Source organism: Centropristis striata, chromosome 8 (genome assembly GCF_030273125.1).
Source record: "Centropristis striata isolate RG_2023a ecotype Rhode Island chromosome 8, C.striata_1.0, whole genome shotgun sequence".
In the NCBI taxonomy this organism is placed as follows: Eukaryota; Metazoa; Chordata; class Actinopteri; order Perciformes; family Serranidae; genus Centropristis; species Centropristis striata.
The window spans coordinates 24,296,797-24,317,489 of NC_081524.1; the positions used below are offsets into that span (position 1 = coordinate 24,296,797).

General features: G+C 41.5%; 1 protein-coding gene across 1 annotated transcript; it reads left to right on the plus strand.

Annotated features, from left to right (window-relative positions):
- Positions 1-247: 247 nt before the first annotated feature.
- Positions 248-19,733, plus strand: bves (blood vessel epicardial substance). The gene is made up of 8 exons (XM_059340270.1): positions 248-401; positions 6,373-6,617; positions 8,644-8,768; positions 10,469-10,656; positions 14,640-14,748; positions 14,898-15,065; positions 15,253-15,394; positions 18,782-19,733. Exons 2-8 carry the CDS (start codon positions 6,389-6,391, stop codon positions 18,910-18,912), a joined length of 1,092 nt encoding a protein of 363 aa, XP_059196253.1. The 5' UTR covers positions 248-401; positions 6,373-6,388; the 3' UTR covers positions 18,913-19,733.
- The last annotated feature ends 960 nt before the right edge of the window (positions 19,734-20,693 follow it).

The window sequence follows — 20,693 nt, forward strand, 5'->3', positions numbered from 1 at the left end:
CTTAAGTCACACACTTGACATAGGCCATTACCTTAAAGGGTTAAAATCACATGCTCTGATCAACTGAGGATGTAGGCGATTTTACCATAGGTGGCCGGCGTCATGAGGAGATGATTTAGGCAAAAAAACACAATTTTGACAAAAAATAACATAGGCGATTATTTTAACAGTGTGACGATAACCTATAAGAGATAAGAGTGTCTCCTCCTGTCGGAGCTGACAGTCCCTGCAGGTCACTCTCTCCCCTTCCTGCCTATTTTAGTCTCTCTGTCAGCTGTGAGGAATGTGCGGCGCACATCGTGCAGCCCCCCATCTACTGCTCCAGCCTTCAGTCACCACAAGCGTCTCTCGTCTCTTATAATTCTTCCTTCTTTGCTGTACCATTTGCTGCTACTGAATCGGTAAGTTACGAGCCGTTTTCCTCTCGGTGCAGCAGTTAGAAAGTTGTAGCTGTGAGACATTCCTGTGAGGGGGCTGTGTGTTTATCGCTATATCTATTTTTATATTCAGCTCTCCCATGGCTGAGAAAAACACGGCAGCTGTTACTGTTTTACTGGGAGAATATTACGACTTTTTGGAGTAGCAGTGAACAGTGAAAATATTTCATTTTTCAACATTATTCAAAATGTGATTATTATTATTATTATTATTATTATTATTATGTGTGGAGGTATTTTTAATCTTCTGTAGAACAGATAACGTACAATATTCATACAGCAGCTTTCATGTGTAAGATTATCACTGATGTAATTGATTGTTTTACTGTAGGCTATCACAAATCTGACACCGTTCGTCTAAGATTCTATCAATATTTCACATTAACTACTAATATAAATGATCATGTTCTGCTTCCAATTAATTAAATGGTGTGAAGTTAAAGTCTAACTTCTTATCTTTCAAACCGTATATTGTTTTAACCATGTAGGTTAGGCTCGGGTTTACCAGATTAGATAAATTAGCCGTGCGCTAAATCGGACACTTGGATCTCCTCGCTGTAAAACAATAAAACAATGGGGGCTGCTGAGTTTTTCGGGGGAAATTGGATGTTTCTGGGTAAGACAAATAAATATCACCGTTATCAACCATAGTTATCAACACACCCGGACCATACTTATGTCCTTCAAAATAAAAATACAGTACAGTAAAAATACAGATGTATTTTTAGGATAGTTGCCCAAGCGTGCTTACTGCTTTCTCTCATCAGAGTTACTTTCATATCGGAAATAGACATGTACATCTCCATGTACATACATTACATTTCACACGTAGATTGTTAAATAGCCTATGTATAAATCAATTATACCTACATTAGTGGTGGCGATCTTATTCGAAATGACCGTGAAAACACCGGAAAGTGCGGCACCGCAGATGTGTCCGATCAGGGATACAGTCTCTATAACCCAATAAAACCGTTTTTGTAGCTATCTGCAACAGACACACAAAACACCAGTAGAAAATTAATGAAAATAAGTAAATATTTAAATGGCATGCAAATTAAAAAAATCAAAGGCCGTAAAATATAAATAGGCCTACAAATATAGACAAACTAAATTAACACAATAGAGTGAAGAAAAGTTCTGAACATTATGTACACAGTATAATGTGAAAAGTGACGATCGTGCAAGTAGAACAATGTTCAGCTAATGCTATAATGTGAGTATAGAATAGCTAATGCTGTATGCTGTATGTAAGATAAATGATCTAACACTTCTAAATCTAAAGGTTTTTTTTTTTTTATCTCGGGCCAGTTCAATGCTGCTTGCAGCTTTAATTTATCTTGTTTTTAGAGTTACTTTCTTATTTTAAGCGTACAACATGCTTATTTCTAGATTTCACAATCTTAATTTAAGAAATCTTGTTAAGTGAAATTATCTGTCCATGCAGCAAGATAATTTCCCTCAGATTTAGTGTTTTTATTTTGTTTTTAGACACCCCTTTTTGCAGTGTAGTGGTATCAGAATGATCAAAAATGCTGCTAACCACCATATACGTAGTATGATGATAATGCTACTGTAGTGTTGACTGGAAGTGGAGTTATGTGATGTTCATAAATGGAAGTAAGTCACACTACAATATTCAAGTAGAATTGTAGAACTGTAGACTCAGTGGTGACTGAAGTATTCAGCAACGTCACCATCAGCGGTGTGATCAAACATTTGAAACACCTGAGCGTTGACCAAAAGAAAAGAAGTAACCTCAACACACATTTTTTTTAAATGGTGACTAATGGTTTCGTGAAGATTAGTCACCTAAATTATATAAAATGGGTGTATAGGCCTAAAAAATTGATATTTCACAAGTCAAGTTACGAATGCAATAAGCATATATAATATTGAATATAATTAAGGGCTCCAGACTTTGACCATTAGTCTCATTTTATGACTGTGTGACTAAATTATACAACTAGGAGCACAAATGTGATTTGTAAATATGCTTTTTTTTTTTAATCCAGGATTTTCCTTTCCTTATCTGAATGGGGAAAAAAAAAGCTATGCTGAGTTCTTCCCCATGTTTTGCTGTGATTTATGGTTGCATCTCTGTATTTCTTCACTGCGTGTTCACTCAGCTCCGACACATACACACAGGAATAGCCAACTGTAAACCAGACAAGCCTAACTATCCTTCTTTACCACAAATCTTAAAATTTGGAAAATTCTTGTAAACTGAGCTGCTGGCTGAAACAGTGGAAAGGATGAACGACTGATATGTACTGAAATGTTTATTTTACTGAGATCTTAGATTGATTTTCATATCCTGGTTTTCCTGTTCAAACATGGTGACCTCTCAGGCTTTTATTCTACTGAACTGCCAGGATACAGGATGTAGTTACTCTCTGGGGCTTTTATAATACTAAACTATTAGATCTTACTTGCTTTGTGGGGCTTTTATTTTGAAAACAACCATGTTTCCCATGGTCTCCCTGTTACGACATAAGCTGTGGGGCTTTTATTTTGAAGTCATCATGACCTGGCTCACTCATTCTAGCTGGTTGCTATGGTGATGAGTGCAGCATTAGAGTGTTTCTGTCTCTTTCTGATTGTAGAGGCACACACTTTCACATCAACAGCAGCAGGAGCATGCTGTAGGTCCTGTGATGGTATTTTAGCATTTTTGGAGACTTCTTTTAGCATCTTGCGGTTTGCTCTTGGGTTGAACTTGCTTGGACGACCAGACCTGTGCATGTTGGCAGTTGTTTTGAATGTCCTCCACTTGTAGACAATTTTCCGGACTGGCTGTGGAATGGCTGATTTCAAATTGTTTTAAGATCTTTTAAACTCACTTACCATACTCCTAAGCTGTAGCAATCATCTTTCTGAAGGCCTCAGTCAGCTCTTTCCATCTCACCATGGTGTTCACTCTCACTTCAACAGTCAGAGAAGCACTTTGCTCTTTCAGAATGCGAGTGCATGAAGTGCTGGATGAGACAGTATCAATAAGAGGTGGTATGCCACAGTTGAAAACTATACATTTGTGAGCAGATACATTCATTTCCACAATTTCCAAATCTTATACCAAGAGTAACACCCAGAGTAAAAACAAGGTCCAGTGTATGACCACGGTTATGTGTTCGGCCTAGGGCTGGGCGATATATCGATCTAAAAAATATATCGATATATTTTTTAATGTGATATGGAATTAGACCATATCGCTTATATTGATATAGTTCAATTTTTTTCTTTCTTTATATATAAATGCTGGCCTTACTAGGGTTTGTCATATTTAGTTCTTTTGTAATGTTTGTTATTCTTTTTTCATAGAAACATATTTACTTCAGAAAAAGATTGGCCTATTTTATTTCATAGGCTATTTTTATTTAAGATATTGTTTTTATATGAATGTGCAATTTATGTTCACTTAAATAAACGGTTTAAAAAGAACTACCTGTGAAATGTCATATTTGGCTTTGACTGAACATTTTCTCTCACTTTGCCATAAAATATCGGGATATATATATCGATATTCAGCCTAAATATATTGGGATATGACATTTGGTACATATCGCCCAGCCCTAGTTGGGTCATACACATGCTGCTGAAAGTTAAAAGAAGTGGTAATGTTCAACAGTGCACATTAGTGGAGTCATCAACATGAATATTAAAATCATCACACAAAACAACTCTGTCATAGTTTAAACCCAGAGTCGATAAAAATTCAGGGTGTTCAGTTAAAAAGCTGCCAGGTGGTTTTGGGGGATGGTAAAAGAGAGCAAATAAAATCGAACTTTGGAGCCAACAAGTTTAAAAGTGAGAACCTGGAAAGAATAAAATTCATCAAAACATACTTGATGACATTTAAAATAATTTCACTACACTACACAACACTCACTAGACCACCACCCCGACCACTGACTCTCTAAAACAATCATAATGTGGAGGACACAGTTCAACAAGCTGAGTATGCTCATTAGTTTTCAGCCAAGACTCGGTTAAAACATAATATCCAAGTTTGCAGATGATGTAAAATCATTACAAGTCTTATTCGATAGAGATCTTACATTAAAAAGCCAGGTTAGAGAGTTTGTGCTGTGAGGTAAAACCGTGCATTCACCCGAATCTTTAAAAGATTATTTCTGTGTGAGGTGTGCATATTTCGTTTGACCAATCTAGTACATGTTGACACTTCAGGAATTTGAAAAGTATGTGAGACGGTGTTGGGAGGTGATGTCTTTCTATGCCACTCGGGGGAGCGAGTGAGCGTGGCGGCGGGTGTCATTGCTGTGTCCAGGTGTGACTGGCAGTGGAGACAGGATGGAAAATGTTTCCAGCTAGGGCACGGAGTCTTGTGGACTGGGGTGAATGTCATCTCTGTTAAACAAGGAACTACGCTTCCAGGAAAGCTTAAAATTGTCAATTAAAACCAAGTCGTGTGAGCGACACGCTGACTGTAGCCATGTGTTAACCTTTAATCTTAGCAGCCTGCTAAAAACACCCTACACCTCGCTGGAGTGAGGGGATTGGTCCAGAGATAAAACAGATTTGTTGCAGTCCTTGAGTAAGTTAAAAAGACTGTTAAAGTCCCGCTTCAGGATTACAGACTGTTGGTGGGTGTTATTGGAGCCAACATGGGTAATGATGTTTCTTGCATTAAGATGTTCACTGAGAAGAGTCTGGATGTGTCTAACTTTCCAAAACTTTGACACCCGGGAAGCAGTTTGTTGGAATTTTGTTTTTGATTTGTCAGTTGTGGATTTTATATTCCTGGAGATGGAATCACCGTTGATGCGAGAAGCAGTGGGAGCAGGGTCAGAGGTCTGAACCGGAAACTGGAAAATGGGACGAGTGTTGTGTTTGTGGCCGGACTGCGAGGCGGGGGCGTGTTGCTGGGACCGGTATGATTGGAGAATCCTTGAAAGGTGTTAGTTGTTCACAAGCAAGGATGGGGCAAGGTTCACCACTTTGGGAAAAACTGTGCGGGTAAATAATCTAACAGTTTAAGATTTTTTCTCAGTGCACAATAGCAAGAAATTTAGGGATTTCACCATCTGTCCATAGCATTATTAAAAGATTCTGAGAATCTGGGACAATCTCTGCAAAGGGCAAGGCTGAAAACCAACATTGGATGCCTGTGACCTTGGATACCCACAGCATTACAAACCAAATGATTGTATAGAAGACTCTACACTTCTGAAAACTGTTGTCAGTAAACACATTTTGTCGCTGCATCTACAACTGCAAATTAAGACTCTACTATGCAAAGTGACTTCTCTGGGCCTGAATTCATCTGAGATAGACTATTGCAAGGGGGAAAATTGTGCTGTGGCACCATTAATGCTGAAAAGTATTTACAGGCTTTGGAGCAACATTTGCTGCCATCCAGATAGAATATTTTCCAAGTACATCCCTGCTTATTTCAGCAAGACAATGTCAAGCCACATTCTGTGTGTGTTGCAACAGCATGGCCTCAAAGGGAAAGAGAGCGAGTACTAAACTGGCCTACCTCCAGTCCAGACCTGTCACCCATTGAAAATGTGTGGTTCATTATATAGCGCAAAATAGGATAGAGAGACTGACACACTGGGCTTTTGAACAAGAATGGGCCAGCATTTAGATTTCTTAACTCTTACTGAGTGTTGTTAAAAGAAAAGCTGATGGAACACAGTGGGATGCACGTCTCTGTTCCAATGTGTTGGAACGTCTTGGAGGCATTAAAACTCCAAACTTGCATTTTGGGAATCTGGGTTGTAAACAATAATTAAAAAAAAACATTTTCTTACAAACATCTTTGCTAACGGGACACTAATGAAGCCTAATAGAACAAAGAGCAAAACTAAAAAAACAGTAGCAAGCACTGTGAGCAGCATGTTAACTAAATGCCCTGAGCCATTTATCATCCTCCACTGACGTTTTCTCCAACCTTTCCCTACTTTTCAAGGTGACCCTGCTGCAGGATGTCTTCTACCCCAGAGCTGCCCCCCCTCCTCTTCGCCACGCTGCCCCCCTTTCCTTCGGGCACTCCAGGAGTCCCGGCCGTGGAACTCAATGTCACCTCCTGCCAGGAGTGGGAGCAGGCCCACCACCTTCTCTTCCATCTGGGGAGCCTATCCCTGCTGCTGGGTCTGGTCATCCCCACCACCGTGGGCCTGCACATGATCCTGCTGCGCCTCCTTGTGATGACAGGTCTGTCACAGTGCCCTTTTTGCTGATGGCATTCATGTGATGATAACGCTGTAGCTGGGAATATTAGCTAATACTAACTTGATCACAATTTCAACACATCTTTATTCTAATACGGACTGGCCAAAGTATCATTACCACAAGCTTGTTTAATTTAGTCAACATTTGGAAGATTAAGCCTTTTTAAAAGTTGTCGCGCAAAAAGAAGGATCTCTTCAACAGAGCTGAGGCCTATAAAAGGCTCTGACCATGGCAGATAAAGGAAGGATGGAAAAAGCACTTCCAACATGTTTATCTTCTGCTTGGAAGGAGAGTGGAAACAGGAAGCAGCCGGAATAATGGGACAAACTGACAGTTCATTTATTTATATTATACTTTGGCACAAGCTAGTCTCAGAAGGTTTCACAGAGAAACGGAAACAAATTGAAGAAATAAGAAAAGTAAACTAACAAAGCTAAACTTGTTAATCTTATAAGATAACTTAAAAAAAATATTGGGTGTTTCATAATTAAAGTAGACGACATCACTTAACATTAGTACATCATTACAACAGTTAATTTTCTCTATAAATCCTTAGTCCATATAAGCAGTGTGGAGAAGGCTCTGAAAGAAATCTGAGACACTTTAAGCAAAATGGATAGGTTCAACAGTTTCTAACTACATTCATCCTGATAACTTAATCGTTTACACAATTTCATGAAACAAGAAACAAACGAAAACAAAACAACATAGTAGGTAATGACAGTTAAGATTTGCAGTAAACCTTGAAAATGTCTTGATTAGTGGATTAATAGGGTCAAGTTTAGTTAAAGCGTATTCCAAGTATGTGTGGCAGAGTAACGTTCAGACCACGTCTGTGAGTCATGACGGTTCATTAGGTAACAACCACCAGCACAATAAATATACCACAGTAGCCATATGGCTATGTGTCTTTACAAATGGATATTAGACTTCACTGAAGTATTCAATCTTGATTTTAGTATTCAGTGTGTGGACACAGTGGCCCTCATTTATCAAACGAATGTACCACAGAAAAGTGGGCGTACGATCATTTTTACACAAGGCTCAGCATTTATCAATTTGGACGTGAGCGGAGGGTACGATCAGATCTCACGTCTGCTCTCAGCTCGTGTACGCAAACTAGAGTCAGCGTGAAGTCCACACGTCTCAGTAGGATAATTGATCTTAGACTATAGTATCGATGCCTGGAGCGAATAAAACTCTATGGTGTTTTTTTTTTTTTTAAATAGTGACAAACCAAAGCATGATTATATAATTGATCATTTATCATAAATACATTTATCAATTTTTCATTAGAACATCATTAAAAATACATAAACCCTGCAACCGTGAAATTCTTTAAACAGGCTACTAGCCTAGTTTACCACTGTCAGTCTCATTTTCTCATTAATGCGTCAGTGTCTCCTCCTCCACCCGTTCTGCCCCAATAGAAACATTTCTAATAACGCTGCCACGCTCTCCTCTGTCTGGGACAGAATTCTTTTAAATGTAAAGAATTTAATATAAGGTTTTATATTAATGTTCTAATATGATCTCTCTATTATATTAACATTAATATAATATTATATAGGCTATTAGGCTTTGTATATACAAACAAACAAAACCAGTTTATTTTGTTACATCTGTTTGACATCAGTGTTTCACCTTCTGCCGTTACGGCGTATTTCTGTACTTGCTATAGACTGGTAACCGCTTAAAATGTCTGTTTCGCTCCAATGTGTTGTTATTTGTAACAGTGCACTTTGCTAATAAAGGTGACTTTAGAAAAAGGCCCCTGAACGCAGTCTATATTAGGGTGTGACATTTAAATGACGCTTGTTTCAAGCCGCAACATTTATGAACAGCTGATCATTCTTAGCTGTGATTGGCCACATGCAAACTTATCATGAATCACATGTGAACCCTCTTGTAAGATGAAACACTTGGATCTGCATTCTACCTTCGTTTGATAAATGAGGGCCAGTGTATTTCCTAAAACCACCTTGTTCTGTGTCTTTGACCCTGACAGGATGTGGTCTCTTCATTGTGTGGGCGACTCTGTACAGGTGCAACCTGGACGTGATGGTTTGGAATGTGGTATTTCTGGTGGTCAACTTCATGCATTTGTTCTTCCTCCTGTACAAGCGCAGGCCAGTGAGTTCTGTATCAGCATGCCCTCATTCACACACTAACAGTCACTTTACATTCAGGCCGTGTGAGTCGTTCACCAAAATTGAAAAACTGGCCTCAAGTTTTGGAGGAACAGTGTCACTCAGTGTGTTTACATGCACAGTTTAATCGAGCTATGCTTAAAAATCGATTTTGGCGTCTAATCGGACTTCTGACCTAGTCCCAGTTTACATGCAACTGAGAAAATCGAATAACTGACGGGAACATGTCCTCCTCCTCACCACTGGGTGTCGATATACATCGTTTCAGCGGGTTAATATGGCGCCCTTTCCGCTTGACCTCAGTTTGACATTTTCTGCCGTCGCCACTGACCAGCTACTGCGACCGGCCATTAATGTGATCAGCTAATGCGACCGGCTACTGCGACCGGCTAATGTGACCAGCTAATGTGTCTGGCTAATGCGACCGGCTACTAATGTGACCGGCTACTGCTATCGGCTAATGTGACCAGCTAATGCGACCGGCTAATGTGTCTGGCTAATGCGACCGGCTACTAATGTGACCGGCTACTGCTATCGGCTAATGTGACCAGCTAATGCGACTGGTTAATGTGACCGGCTAATGCGACCGGCTACTAATGTGACCGGCTACTGCGACCGGCTAATGCGACCGGGTTGGATGCCCCTGTAGTAGATAAAACATGATGAAGAGCCCTTTTTTGAAAGGTTGCCCTTTTAGTAGACAAAAAAACATGATGAAGTGCCATTTTTGTGCACTGGTGCCCCACCGCACACAGCAGGTGTCCTTTTTATTATTTCTGCCCCTACGCCTCAAACATCCTGAGTGCACCAGCGAACAGTTTGTTGATTTATGTTGAATCTCAGAGGTTTCAGCACTGTCACGGGCTGTCCTGCTTTATGGTAATAAGATGCAGATAAAATCCATGGGGGTCACCAATGAACTGACAGAATCAGAGCAGGACTTTTCATAATGATACCAGAAGACATGTGCCTTCTCAGCCAGTGCAATTCACAACTTAATTCAGCAGTATAACTGTGGAAAAGCCTTTGCTGCAACATCCCTTGATAGGTAATTAGAGGAGACCAGCAGTCATTATCACGTCTAGAAATCAGTTACTCTAGCTGACCTGTGTGTGACCTCCTGCTTTATTGTCTGCACAAATAACACAACCGTGAGTAATCATCAGTCTTGACATAGGTGTAAATATTATATGTTGGTGTTTGTCCATGGCTGTTTGCCGAGCCTTGCTTTCCCTTGTGCTTATGCTAGAGTGATGCTAGAGAGTTTCAGTAACTGTTACGTGAGTGATATTCATTTGCAGCATGCACAACTTTCCTTTGCCACCGTATTTCATTTGTCTTGCATGTCAACCTACTATTTATTCTCATTTTCTCGTATTACTTTGAGACACATATTTGCCAATAATGTTATTTAGCTCTAAGTGAGTTTATTACAATACTTAGATTATTCCTGTATTGTTCTATTATTTTCAAACCACAAAGATGCACAAATCAATATCACATGCATGATATTTAGAATAAAATTAACTCCCTGATTCTTTAACTGGAGCCATTCCATTATTTTGCAAACCAAGACAAGTGGTCCTCGAAGTCCAGGTCCCTGTTCAACAGTTACGGAGGTTTGCTTTTTATGCTACATTTTCATGAGAGGGATGAGTTAACACTGTGGCTCTACTTTGTCAGATTAAGATCGACAGAGAGCTGCGTTCAGTCTACAAGAGGATGTTTGAGCCCCTCCATGTGCAGGAGTCTCTGTTTCAGAGGCTCACAGGACAGTTCTGCACCATCCAGACTTTGAAGAAAGGCCAGGCCTATGCTGCAGAGGATAAGACCTCTGTGGATGAACGCCTCAGCATTCTCCTCAAAGGAAAGTAAGTGCTGATGAACTCCACCCTCTATATGATGGATGTGTGTCAGTGATTATATATGCTTCTACGACTTTAATGGATTTTAAGTGAAAGTTTTCACTACAGTGGAAATGTGAATGGAGACAGAGCACACTTAAACCCCACCCCTAATCCATGTCTTTCCATTGACCATATATTGAAAGAATGAACCTCCTTGTCAATTCCATCTGTTAGCAAACAACAGAAAGATGTCAGAAACTATCACAATAAACCATAGTATCCTTGATGTCGTTTTAGGACCATTTTATCCGGTATAATGATATAAGAGCATAATAATCTAAGTACATCCTTTTCCACAGCATTGGATTTTAAAACATTCAAATTGAAATGTGGGAAAATAAATATTTAAACATCCTAGATAAATAAAACATAAATAAATAAACTACAATCAAAAAAATAAAATAGACTCTCAGGCTCTGTTAAAATTGTACTGAGATAAATATTTATTATTATATAGTATGAATAATTTATAAACAGCTGTTTGGGAAATTTTTTTGGCAATTCCTACTGCCTGTCAAACGTTAGCACAGAAAGTCTGCATTATAACACGTCCACTACAAGGGAGGCGTGTGTGTGTGTGTGTGTGTGTGTGTGTGTGTGTGTGTGGGTGTGTGGGTGTGTGTGTGGGTGTGTAGAGTGAGTGGACGAGCAAGAAAGAGCGAGCAGGTGATTCTTCTGACAGTAAATGCAGCGGGGGGCTCTCCATCTCCATTCTGTTCCCAGCTGAGCATCCTGGGAGGGACAGTCATGTTTTAAAAGCATTTCCAGGTTTGTTGTATTGCCAGTTTACGTTGCCACTGTTCTCATACTGGCAGGTAGACGTTACTGGTTTCTCCTTGCTTGTTCCAGAAAGGGAGGTAACTTCAGCTCTGGCTGAGTTGCCGTGGTAACTGACGCTGAGGACCTAACCTGCTCGCGAGTAGTTTTCCTCCAACATACTCTGAGTTCCTCTCTGTCTTCGCCCTCTTTCAGAGACCAACACGTCGTTTCATTGATTCAAAGCACCAAAACACATTAATCAGCAGGTTACTGTGCTGCCCTACAAAGCCTAACTGCAGTAACTAGCAAAGGGTGAAACTGAGAAAAACTCCATTAATGCTGCCTTTTAATAGTAGTGGTGCATGCGCGTAAACCTCCTCTAAGTTGATTGATCTAACTCAGATCAGCTTTTCTGGAACCGAAAACTCAGAGCTTCCCATCTGAGGGTAAATCAACTCAGAGTTCATGGATAGACTCAGAGGTTGTTGAACCTTCTACTTGGAACGGGGCCCAGAAAAAAATATATTGTGACCATTTTATATATCAAACAGCCCTATAACAAACCAATAACTTTTTAGAATCTGACAAACTGAAGAAGTGAACTTTCAAGAGGACAGCGGTGGATACATACATATACAGGCATAAGACATCAGCAGTTACAATCCATAAACTCAGTATATTTCACATTAACTTCAGTGTGCAGTACATTTTGTCACTAAGACATGTGTACAAAGTCAGTTTTAGGCTAACTACATTTCTGTAAGTGCAGCTAAAGCATTTGACACAGTGTAACTCATGTTGTGGTAGAATGTGGGTCATTCAGTTCAGTTCAGTCAACTTTATTGTCAAGTATGCCCCATGAACACATGACACAGATGAAATTGCAGTCCTCTCGGACCCATGGTGCAAACCAGCAAAACAACAATACAGACATTCAATAGTGCAAACAAAGTGATGTAGATAGTGCAAAAATATATAATAAAGTGAAATGTGCAGTCCCTGAGTCAGTGTTGTGAGTAGTGGTGGGAGGGAGATGTGGCAGGGGGCAGACGAGGGGAGAGGGGCAGAGCAGGGAGGGAGTTGAGCCTCTGGACCGCCTGGTGGAAAAAACTGTCCCTGAGTCTGCTGGTTCTGGCCCGGAGACTCCGCAGTCTCCTCCCCGACGGCAGAAGGTTGAAGAGGCTGTGAGATGGGTGGGTGGGGTCGCCTGCAATTCTGCTGGCTCTGCTGGTGAGGCGGGTGCTGTAAATGTCCTGCAGCAGGGGGAGAGAGACACCGATGATCCTCACGCTGCAGGGACTTTTGGCAGGACACGGTGCAGGCGCCGTACCACACGGTGATGCAGCTGGTCAGAATGCTCTCAATGGTTCCTCTGTAGAAGGTGAGCATGATAGGGGGAGAGGCTCCAGCTCTTCTCAATTTCCGGAGGAAGTAGAGGCGTTGATGTGCTTTTTTGGCCAGTGATGCAGTGTTTAGGCTCCAGGAGAGGTCTTCAGAGATGTGCACACCCAGGAACTTGGTGCTGCTCACCCTCTCCACTGCAGCACCGTTGATGGTTAGTGGAGCATGCTGGGTGTGCACTCTCCTGAAGTCCAACAACGAGATTGTTGCCAGCCTGCTTACTTCACTCCTGTAGATGGTCTCATCGCCATTGTTGATCAGACCCACCACAGTCGTGTCGTCCGGGAACTTGACGAAGAGGTTGGAGCTGGATGTTGGTGTGCAGTCGTGGGTCAGCAGAGTGAATAGGAGGGGGCTTAGCACACATCCTTGGGGGGCCCCTGTGTTCAATATGATGGTCCTGGAGGTGCTGCTGCCGACCCGAACTGCCTGTCGTCTCCCCGTCAGAAAGTCCAGCAGCCAGTTGCACAAGGAGGTGTTGAGTCCCAGCTGGTCCAGTTTCTGAATGAGCTGCTGGGGGATGATTGTATTGAATGCCGAGCTGAAGTCGATGAACAGCATTCTGACGTATGCTTGTTTAGTCTCCAGGTGGGTGAGGGGTGAGTGGAGGGCAGTGGAGATGGCATCATCGGTCAAACGGTGGGACCGATATGCAAACTGGAAAGGGTCCAGAGTGGGGGCGAGGGCAGACTTGATGTGGTGCATGACTAGCCGCTCGAAGCACTTCATGAGGATGGGAGTGAGTGCGACTGGGCGGTAGTCATTATGGCAGGAGGGAGACAACTTCTTGGGGACCGGGATGATGGTGGTGGCTTTGAGGCACGTGGGGACAACAGCCTGGCTCAGCGAGGTGTTGAAGATGTCTGTGAAGACATCTGTGAGCTCCTCAGCACAGTCCCTCAGGACACGACCAGGGATGTTGTCAGGACCCGAGGCTTTCTGTGGGTTCGTCCCTCTGAGGGATCGCCTCACACTATCTGGGGATAGCGTCAACACCTGGTCGCCAGGCGGGGGTGGGTTCTTCTGTGCCGGGATGCTGTTGTCTGCCTCAAAGCGGGCGAAGAAGTCGTTCAGCTGGTTCAGCAGAGAGGTGGAGCTATCACAGGTCTGCGGAGAGGGCTTGTAGCCTGTCATGGTCTGGATCCCTCGCCACAGGTTCCTGGTGTCTCTGCTGTCGCTGAAGCGGTCGGCGATCCTCCTGGAGTACTGACTCTTGGCCTTCCTGATGCCTCGTGACAGGTTGGCCCTGGCTGTTTTCAGGCCCACCTCATCTCCAGCTCTGAAGGCGGCTTAGAGGTCATACAGTGCCTCGGTCCTGTTGTTATTAGAGCCAGGGGGGATGTATATTGCTACCAGCAATATGGCACTGAATTCATCGGCAGGTAGAATGGCCGGCATTTAAAAACCATAAACTCCGCCAGTGGTGAGCAGTGAGTGCATACCACAGCAGCGTCGCGGCACCAGGCATCACTGATGTAAACACACAGTCCCCCGCCGCGAGTCTTCCCCCCCTTGACAAGTGCTCTATCCGCCCGATAGCATGTTAGCCGGGCCAGTTGAATGGCACAGTCCGGGATGCTGTCAGTAAGCCATGTTTCCACAAAGACAATGGCACAACATTCAGAAAGCTGAGTAGAATTAAGTGCCTTTGCTTGCTAATATATGTTAGCAAGCTAATGAAAGCCATGAGGTATAGTCTAATGATAGCTATAGTATGTGCTTGCTAACAGCCAACTTGCTAAAATGCAAGATTGATCAGAGTTTTGACTGACGTTTCTGTGTGACAGGATGAAGGTATCATACCGAGGCCATTTCCTCCACAACATCTATACCAATTCATTTATTGATTCTCCAGAGTTCAGGTCCACTGAGATGCACAGAGGAGAGAAGTTTCAGGTAAAAAGACAATCAGATCAATAAAAGAAAAGAATAAACCCCCTTTGTTCCTTCGTTACCTTGTTGCTCCAAGCATGTAACATGTGGTGATTAATGGATAGATCATACTGTACAGTCCAGTCCTTGAAAGACAAATGTTTGATTGACAGGTGACCATCATGGCAGAGGAGCACTGTAAGTTCCTGTGTTGGTCTCGAGAGAGGCTCACCTACTTCCTGGAATCAGACACTTTTCTCAATGAGGTGTTCAGGTACCTCATTGGCAAAGACATCACCAACAAACTGTACTCTCTGAATGACCCCACACTTAGTGACAAGGTGAGTATAGATCAAGCTAACTCTCTAACTTTAACTCTCAGATTTTAATGAAAATCTTGTTTCATGGCACGAACACTGCAAGGATCAACATAGCAACACCACATTGAATGACAGCTACAACATTGTCATTGTACGGATGGTGTTGTTGATGATGATGATGATGTTGGTGGTGGTGGTTGTGTCCCAGGCAGTGAAGAAGATGGACCGTCAGCCCAGCCTGTGCTCTCAACTGTCTATGATGCAGATGAGAAACAGCATGGCGAGCACCAGCGACACTGATGATGTCCTTAACCAGATCCTACGAGGGGGATCTGCTGGATCTTCGATCCGTAAGTCACATAATGACCCTATTTCTAGAGAGGTCTAATAATTTTTTCCATGACTGTAGACCTTAGAATTACAGCAGCTGATGTGGAATTCTGTATATTTGAAATGATTAAGCAACAAATCATTCTTTACATGCCCTTAAGATTAATTACTTTATTAATCCCACCATGGGAGCACTGGGCAGCACATTACTGTGCCCAGGGAGCTGTGTGTGTGTGCGTGTGTGTGTGGCACTTCAGTCCTTGTCCGACGTGCCTGTCCATGTCCAGTTACATGCCCCATTCCTAACCTCTAGGCCACTGACTGCCCAATAAGATTTTTATTGTACCCATCAGTGTGTAACAGCAGACAGGGTTAGGGTTTCATCGGTTGATTTCACTAATCTAAACTCTAACTTCAAATTAATCAGATACATAATTTTAGTACATGTAAAATATAAGTAAAAGTAATTTAAACCTGTTATTACAGTGGCACTGACTCAAAAACACAATAACATTACAGAAAAACACAGCAGTTTTAGATGGGTAGATGCTACATCAGAGCCACGAACAAAGCCTACCAACACAACCACCGATTCAGCTTCATTCATGCATTTGTCCATCCTGTCTTTCTTCAGAATCAGCAGCTGTCAGTACTCTCTGCATGGAGTTTTTTTCAATTATTTCTATCCACCTTCACAGGTGGATGGTTAGGTACTGCTCTGTGCACACAAGGGAACTTCAGTACATGTGGCACTCATTGGGTCTGCAGTAATTTTACACTTTGATAGTGGCTGGAACCAGCAGTGCAGAATTTTGGCTAAACACAGAGTAACTGGGGTGATGGGTGTTGCTTCATTTTTCTAAAAATGAGGCTAGCCAAAGTGTTGCCTAGAGCTTTACATTTTTAATTATTTTACAGGCAGCCTAGATATGAGGCTGTGATGTCCAACATTATATACAATACAATACAAATGTATTTATAAAGCGCATTTAATATTGTTGACCAAAGCACTGTGCAACAATAAGCATAAAGATACAAAATAAAGGATACAGACAGTTAACATAGATTAAAGAGACAAAAATTCAGACCCTCTATCAGGCAGAGACCCCGAAGGCCAGGGAGAACAGATGGGTTTTTAAAGAGATTTAAAAACCCATCAGCAGTGTAGGGGCCAGTCTGATCTGTAGGGGGAGCCCATTCCAGCAAAGGCTCTGTCACCTCTCTGCTTTAGCCTTGTTTTCAGGACAGTCAGGAGCGATCCATCCACAGACCTGAATGAACCTGAGGAAACATAGGGGTGCAGAAGACTAGACAAGTAAGAGTGGGCCAACCAGTAAAGAGCCTTAAAAGTGATCAATAAAATCTTAATATGAATCCTAAAAAATACAGGGAGCCATGTAGTGACGTTAAAATTGGGGAAATGTGCTCTCGCCTGAGTGCTCCAGTTAGACGTTGAGCAGCCACATTCTGTATTTGGAGTCGTGATATGACCTAGTGGACACAAATGCATGGATAACCCTCTCAAAATCATTAAAATAAAGGAAGGACATAACCTTTGATAAAATCCTTAACTGAAAAAAAAGGATTTGACAACAGAATTTATCTGCTGATCCATTTTGAGATTGTTATCAATTTTAACGCCAAGATTTGACATAGTAGTTTTGAGATACAGAGCAAGAGAAATCAAATCAAGAGGACCTTTAGATGTTATGGTGGGTTCAGACATTATAACCTCAGTCTTGCTTTTATTAAAATTTGCTGCTCCAGGGTGACCACTCAATAATATCCTCCAAAACAGAGTGAATTAAGAGGAGGCCACTATGAGCTTGGTCCATGTATAAGCCAGTCAGTGAAAATAACCTCAGGCCTCAAGCCACAAAATTATAAGCCATTTGCATTTTTACTGTTGCACCAACAGCCCTACAGAATTCCCCTGCAAGTGACCCTGTATGGTCAGTGTAAACAAACTTGCGTCGGTCTGCTCTGTGCACGTAGCAAGGACAACGCAAGAGTCCGAGGTATTTAATATCAGTAAGAGTCAGAGAGTTAGCAGCAAGCAGGCTACAAGCTGCCAGTTAGCTAGGCTTAGCAATGAGCAGAGGGGACCAAATGAGGAGGCAGTAGTCCAAAAAAACAGGGGTCCAGGCAGGGTAGGGCCTTAGGTTAGGGTGACCAAGCGACCTCTTTTGCCCGGACATGTCCACTTTTTACGTCCTGTCCGGGGCGTCCGGCCGGGTTTTATAAATTCACGAAAATGTCCGGTGTTCACTGTTTTTAATAGGACCAGTACACGTGCACTTAAATTGACCGGCGCATAGCACACAATTTTGCGAGACGTAATTACCAAGAGGCTGCCTTGTGGGCGGGGCAGCGCCGCGCACACACACAGAGAGAGACAGAGAGCAGAGCAGACAGAGGGCAGATCGAACAGCGGAGCAGCATTGCACGGGAAATGCGGAAGCGTAAATGCAGCTTCACAGATTAACTGCAAAAAAAATTTCCGACGTACCGTCCCGGTCGGGACAGGTGGGAGGCAGAGTGCACCGTGTGCAATGCTGGCACATATGTCTCAGTGTCTAATAAAGGTGCTGGAGATCTCAAAGCTCAAAGCTCAAAGACAACTAAAGATGAAAAGTATAGATCCTTTTTGTTTGTTAAGTTAGTATCTTTGTGAGACTCTTCTATTATTTATCTTATTGCAGTTATTAAGAGATATATTGTTGAAGCTAGATTTTCTAACAGAAGAATTCATATTTAGAACATTATTTCATATTATTTATTCATTTATTTGAAAAGAGTCTACGAGAGCTATTATTTTGTTACACGTTTTTACAGATTTCATTTTATTTTATTACAGAAGTTAATTTTGCACCATTGAAGCATAATAAAGCATGTTCATCAACCTCCGAGAAGCCTGTCTGAATTTGTGTCTCGAGGCCGTGCCGATTGTCCTCTTTTTTTGGAAATCAAAATATGGTCACCCTACCTTAGGCAATGGCTACACCACTGGGTCATTGGCTGGTGAGGAAGGGCTGACAGCTGTCATAGGAAGCTAGCTGCTGATCAACGGCTAACAGCTAGCAGATGATCGCCAGAGATGGAGAGTACATCGACTAGGCTGGTAGCAACAGTTAATGGTTTGAAAAAGTTAATCCAGAAGCAGGAGATAGAATTAATCTGTTTGTGGAAGAGCAGCTGTGAATCGGATGGTAATGTGAGGTATAGATCGCACACAAATCACTTTTTGCCACGCATTGCGAATCGGTGACCAGAGTCCTCACATATCCAGGGAATGGGGTATTCAGGTAGAATCTGTTGGTCCCGACTGCAGAAGAGTAAAAAAGACCAATTGTTAAATTAAACATATAATTGATTCAGTTGAGGTTCTTTTTATTGTCTTTTTCTAGAAAAATCACCTGGCACCAGGACCTCCTCAAAGATGAAGCCCATAGAAGAAGGCATGGAGGATGACGTTTTTGAAGAATCTGCTCCGTCCAAGTCTCCCCATATGCCCAGCACTTCCACTAAGGAAATGTAGCCGGCAGGAGACGAATACACAAGAACAACTGTCTATTATGTGCTGTAGGTCGGTTTAGTAACCTAACAATTACAGCCTGATCCATACACGATCAAGACGGACTTGATCAGCCACACCATCATTTAGGAAGAGTAACTCCATTACATAGTTTGTCCACTAGAGAGCACTGGGTTTGTTTTTGCACTGTAAAATGTTATTACATACCATTTGTGAGCAGCTAAATAGGATGCAAAACATATAATTGGCACATTATAATCTGTTTGTACAGTTGCCCATCTAATTTACACAATGCAACATTATCACCAAGAAGTTGTGTTTGTGTTAGTTTAATATTTACTGTCTTTTACCTCTGTTTTGGTCTCCAACTTGATCAACCACTGATTTGTGGTAAGGAGACACATTAGTAGCAGTATACAGTGTGTTTTTAGAGCTTTTACACTGAAATCAGCTGCCTGGTGAAAAACTGATGAGAAGGCTTACACTGAGAAAACTATGAGCTAAAATTCATTAGAAAGCTGAGTAGAGCTGAGGAGAGAACCGCAGGGTTGGCATTACACTCTGTGGGTTCATCATTAAGAGATATTGCATTTAGTTATGTGATCTATTGGTTATGTAAAATATTGATTAGATTCTGATATCAGTATATCTTTGTGAGGATTTTCTTTAGATTTTTTTTGTTTTTTTACTTTGTTTTTTTCACAAGCAGTGCAGTGCAATTGGAGTGAAATGTCTTGTCCTATACTATTTGCTCTATGTTTGTAAGCTTGGATTCAGTTGTTGTGAATTTATTGTTGGAACCCATAAAAATATATGAGATCAGTCATCTCACTCAGTGGTTTACCTTTTCAGATCAGTATAACCTTGAGTTATAAAGGAATTGTCAATTAAGGGTGTGGGTGTGATGTTCTAATATTTTAGAAATGGAGTGCCCCCCTGTGGCTATAATGTGCCATCAATGCTTGGTTTATTACAGTAAAGCCATTGAAGTGTTTTTTTATTAACCATCTACACACAGATCCAGTGTGAAGGCATCTATCATAAATAATAGACCATTTATATCTTATTCAGGCTTTGAAACTTCTTTTACAAAACATTCTGCCAAACAGATGAAAAACTGCCTAAGGTCCCAGGTCATTGTTTAGTCCAACACACTTTTGAGAAATATGTGTCAGTATCTGGTAGCAAGACTGAATATGAAAAATCCCTCTTAATGAATAATATGACAATGATACCTTTTGAAATAAATTGTGAAAAACTCACGTTTGCAAAAAAAAAAAAAGAAAAAAAAAATCCAGCAACCCAGAGAAATTGCTCTGGTGTAAGAGCACGTCCACGACAAAAGATGAGGGTTTTTATAGAAAACCTGGCAGTTAATTTGCAGAATCTGAAAAGGGCCCGAGTCCGAGTGTCAGAAGTTCTTTAAAGTGTAAAGTAATGTCTTACACAGTCTTTGAGTAACAACCTAATATCCAAACAGTACTGTGATTCTGACTCACAGTAACCTGCTGATTATGTGTTTCACTGCACGCTTTGAGTCAATGAGGAAATGAATTTTTATTTTTTTAAATTTACTTTTTATTCATTATTTTTTTCTTAGTAACATACACATATGTGCCAGTTGGGCACAAAAACATACAACATAACATGACCAAGGGAGGATTGTGCATTAAGTAAAACAGCAGAGTCAACATAAGCACATCATGCATAAAAATATAAAGATGCCGCTCGAAAATAGGGAAAAAATTAAAAATAAAATCTTAATAAAGGGTTTGATCTTATCT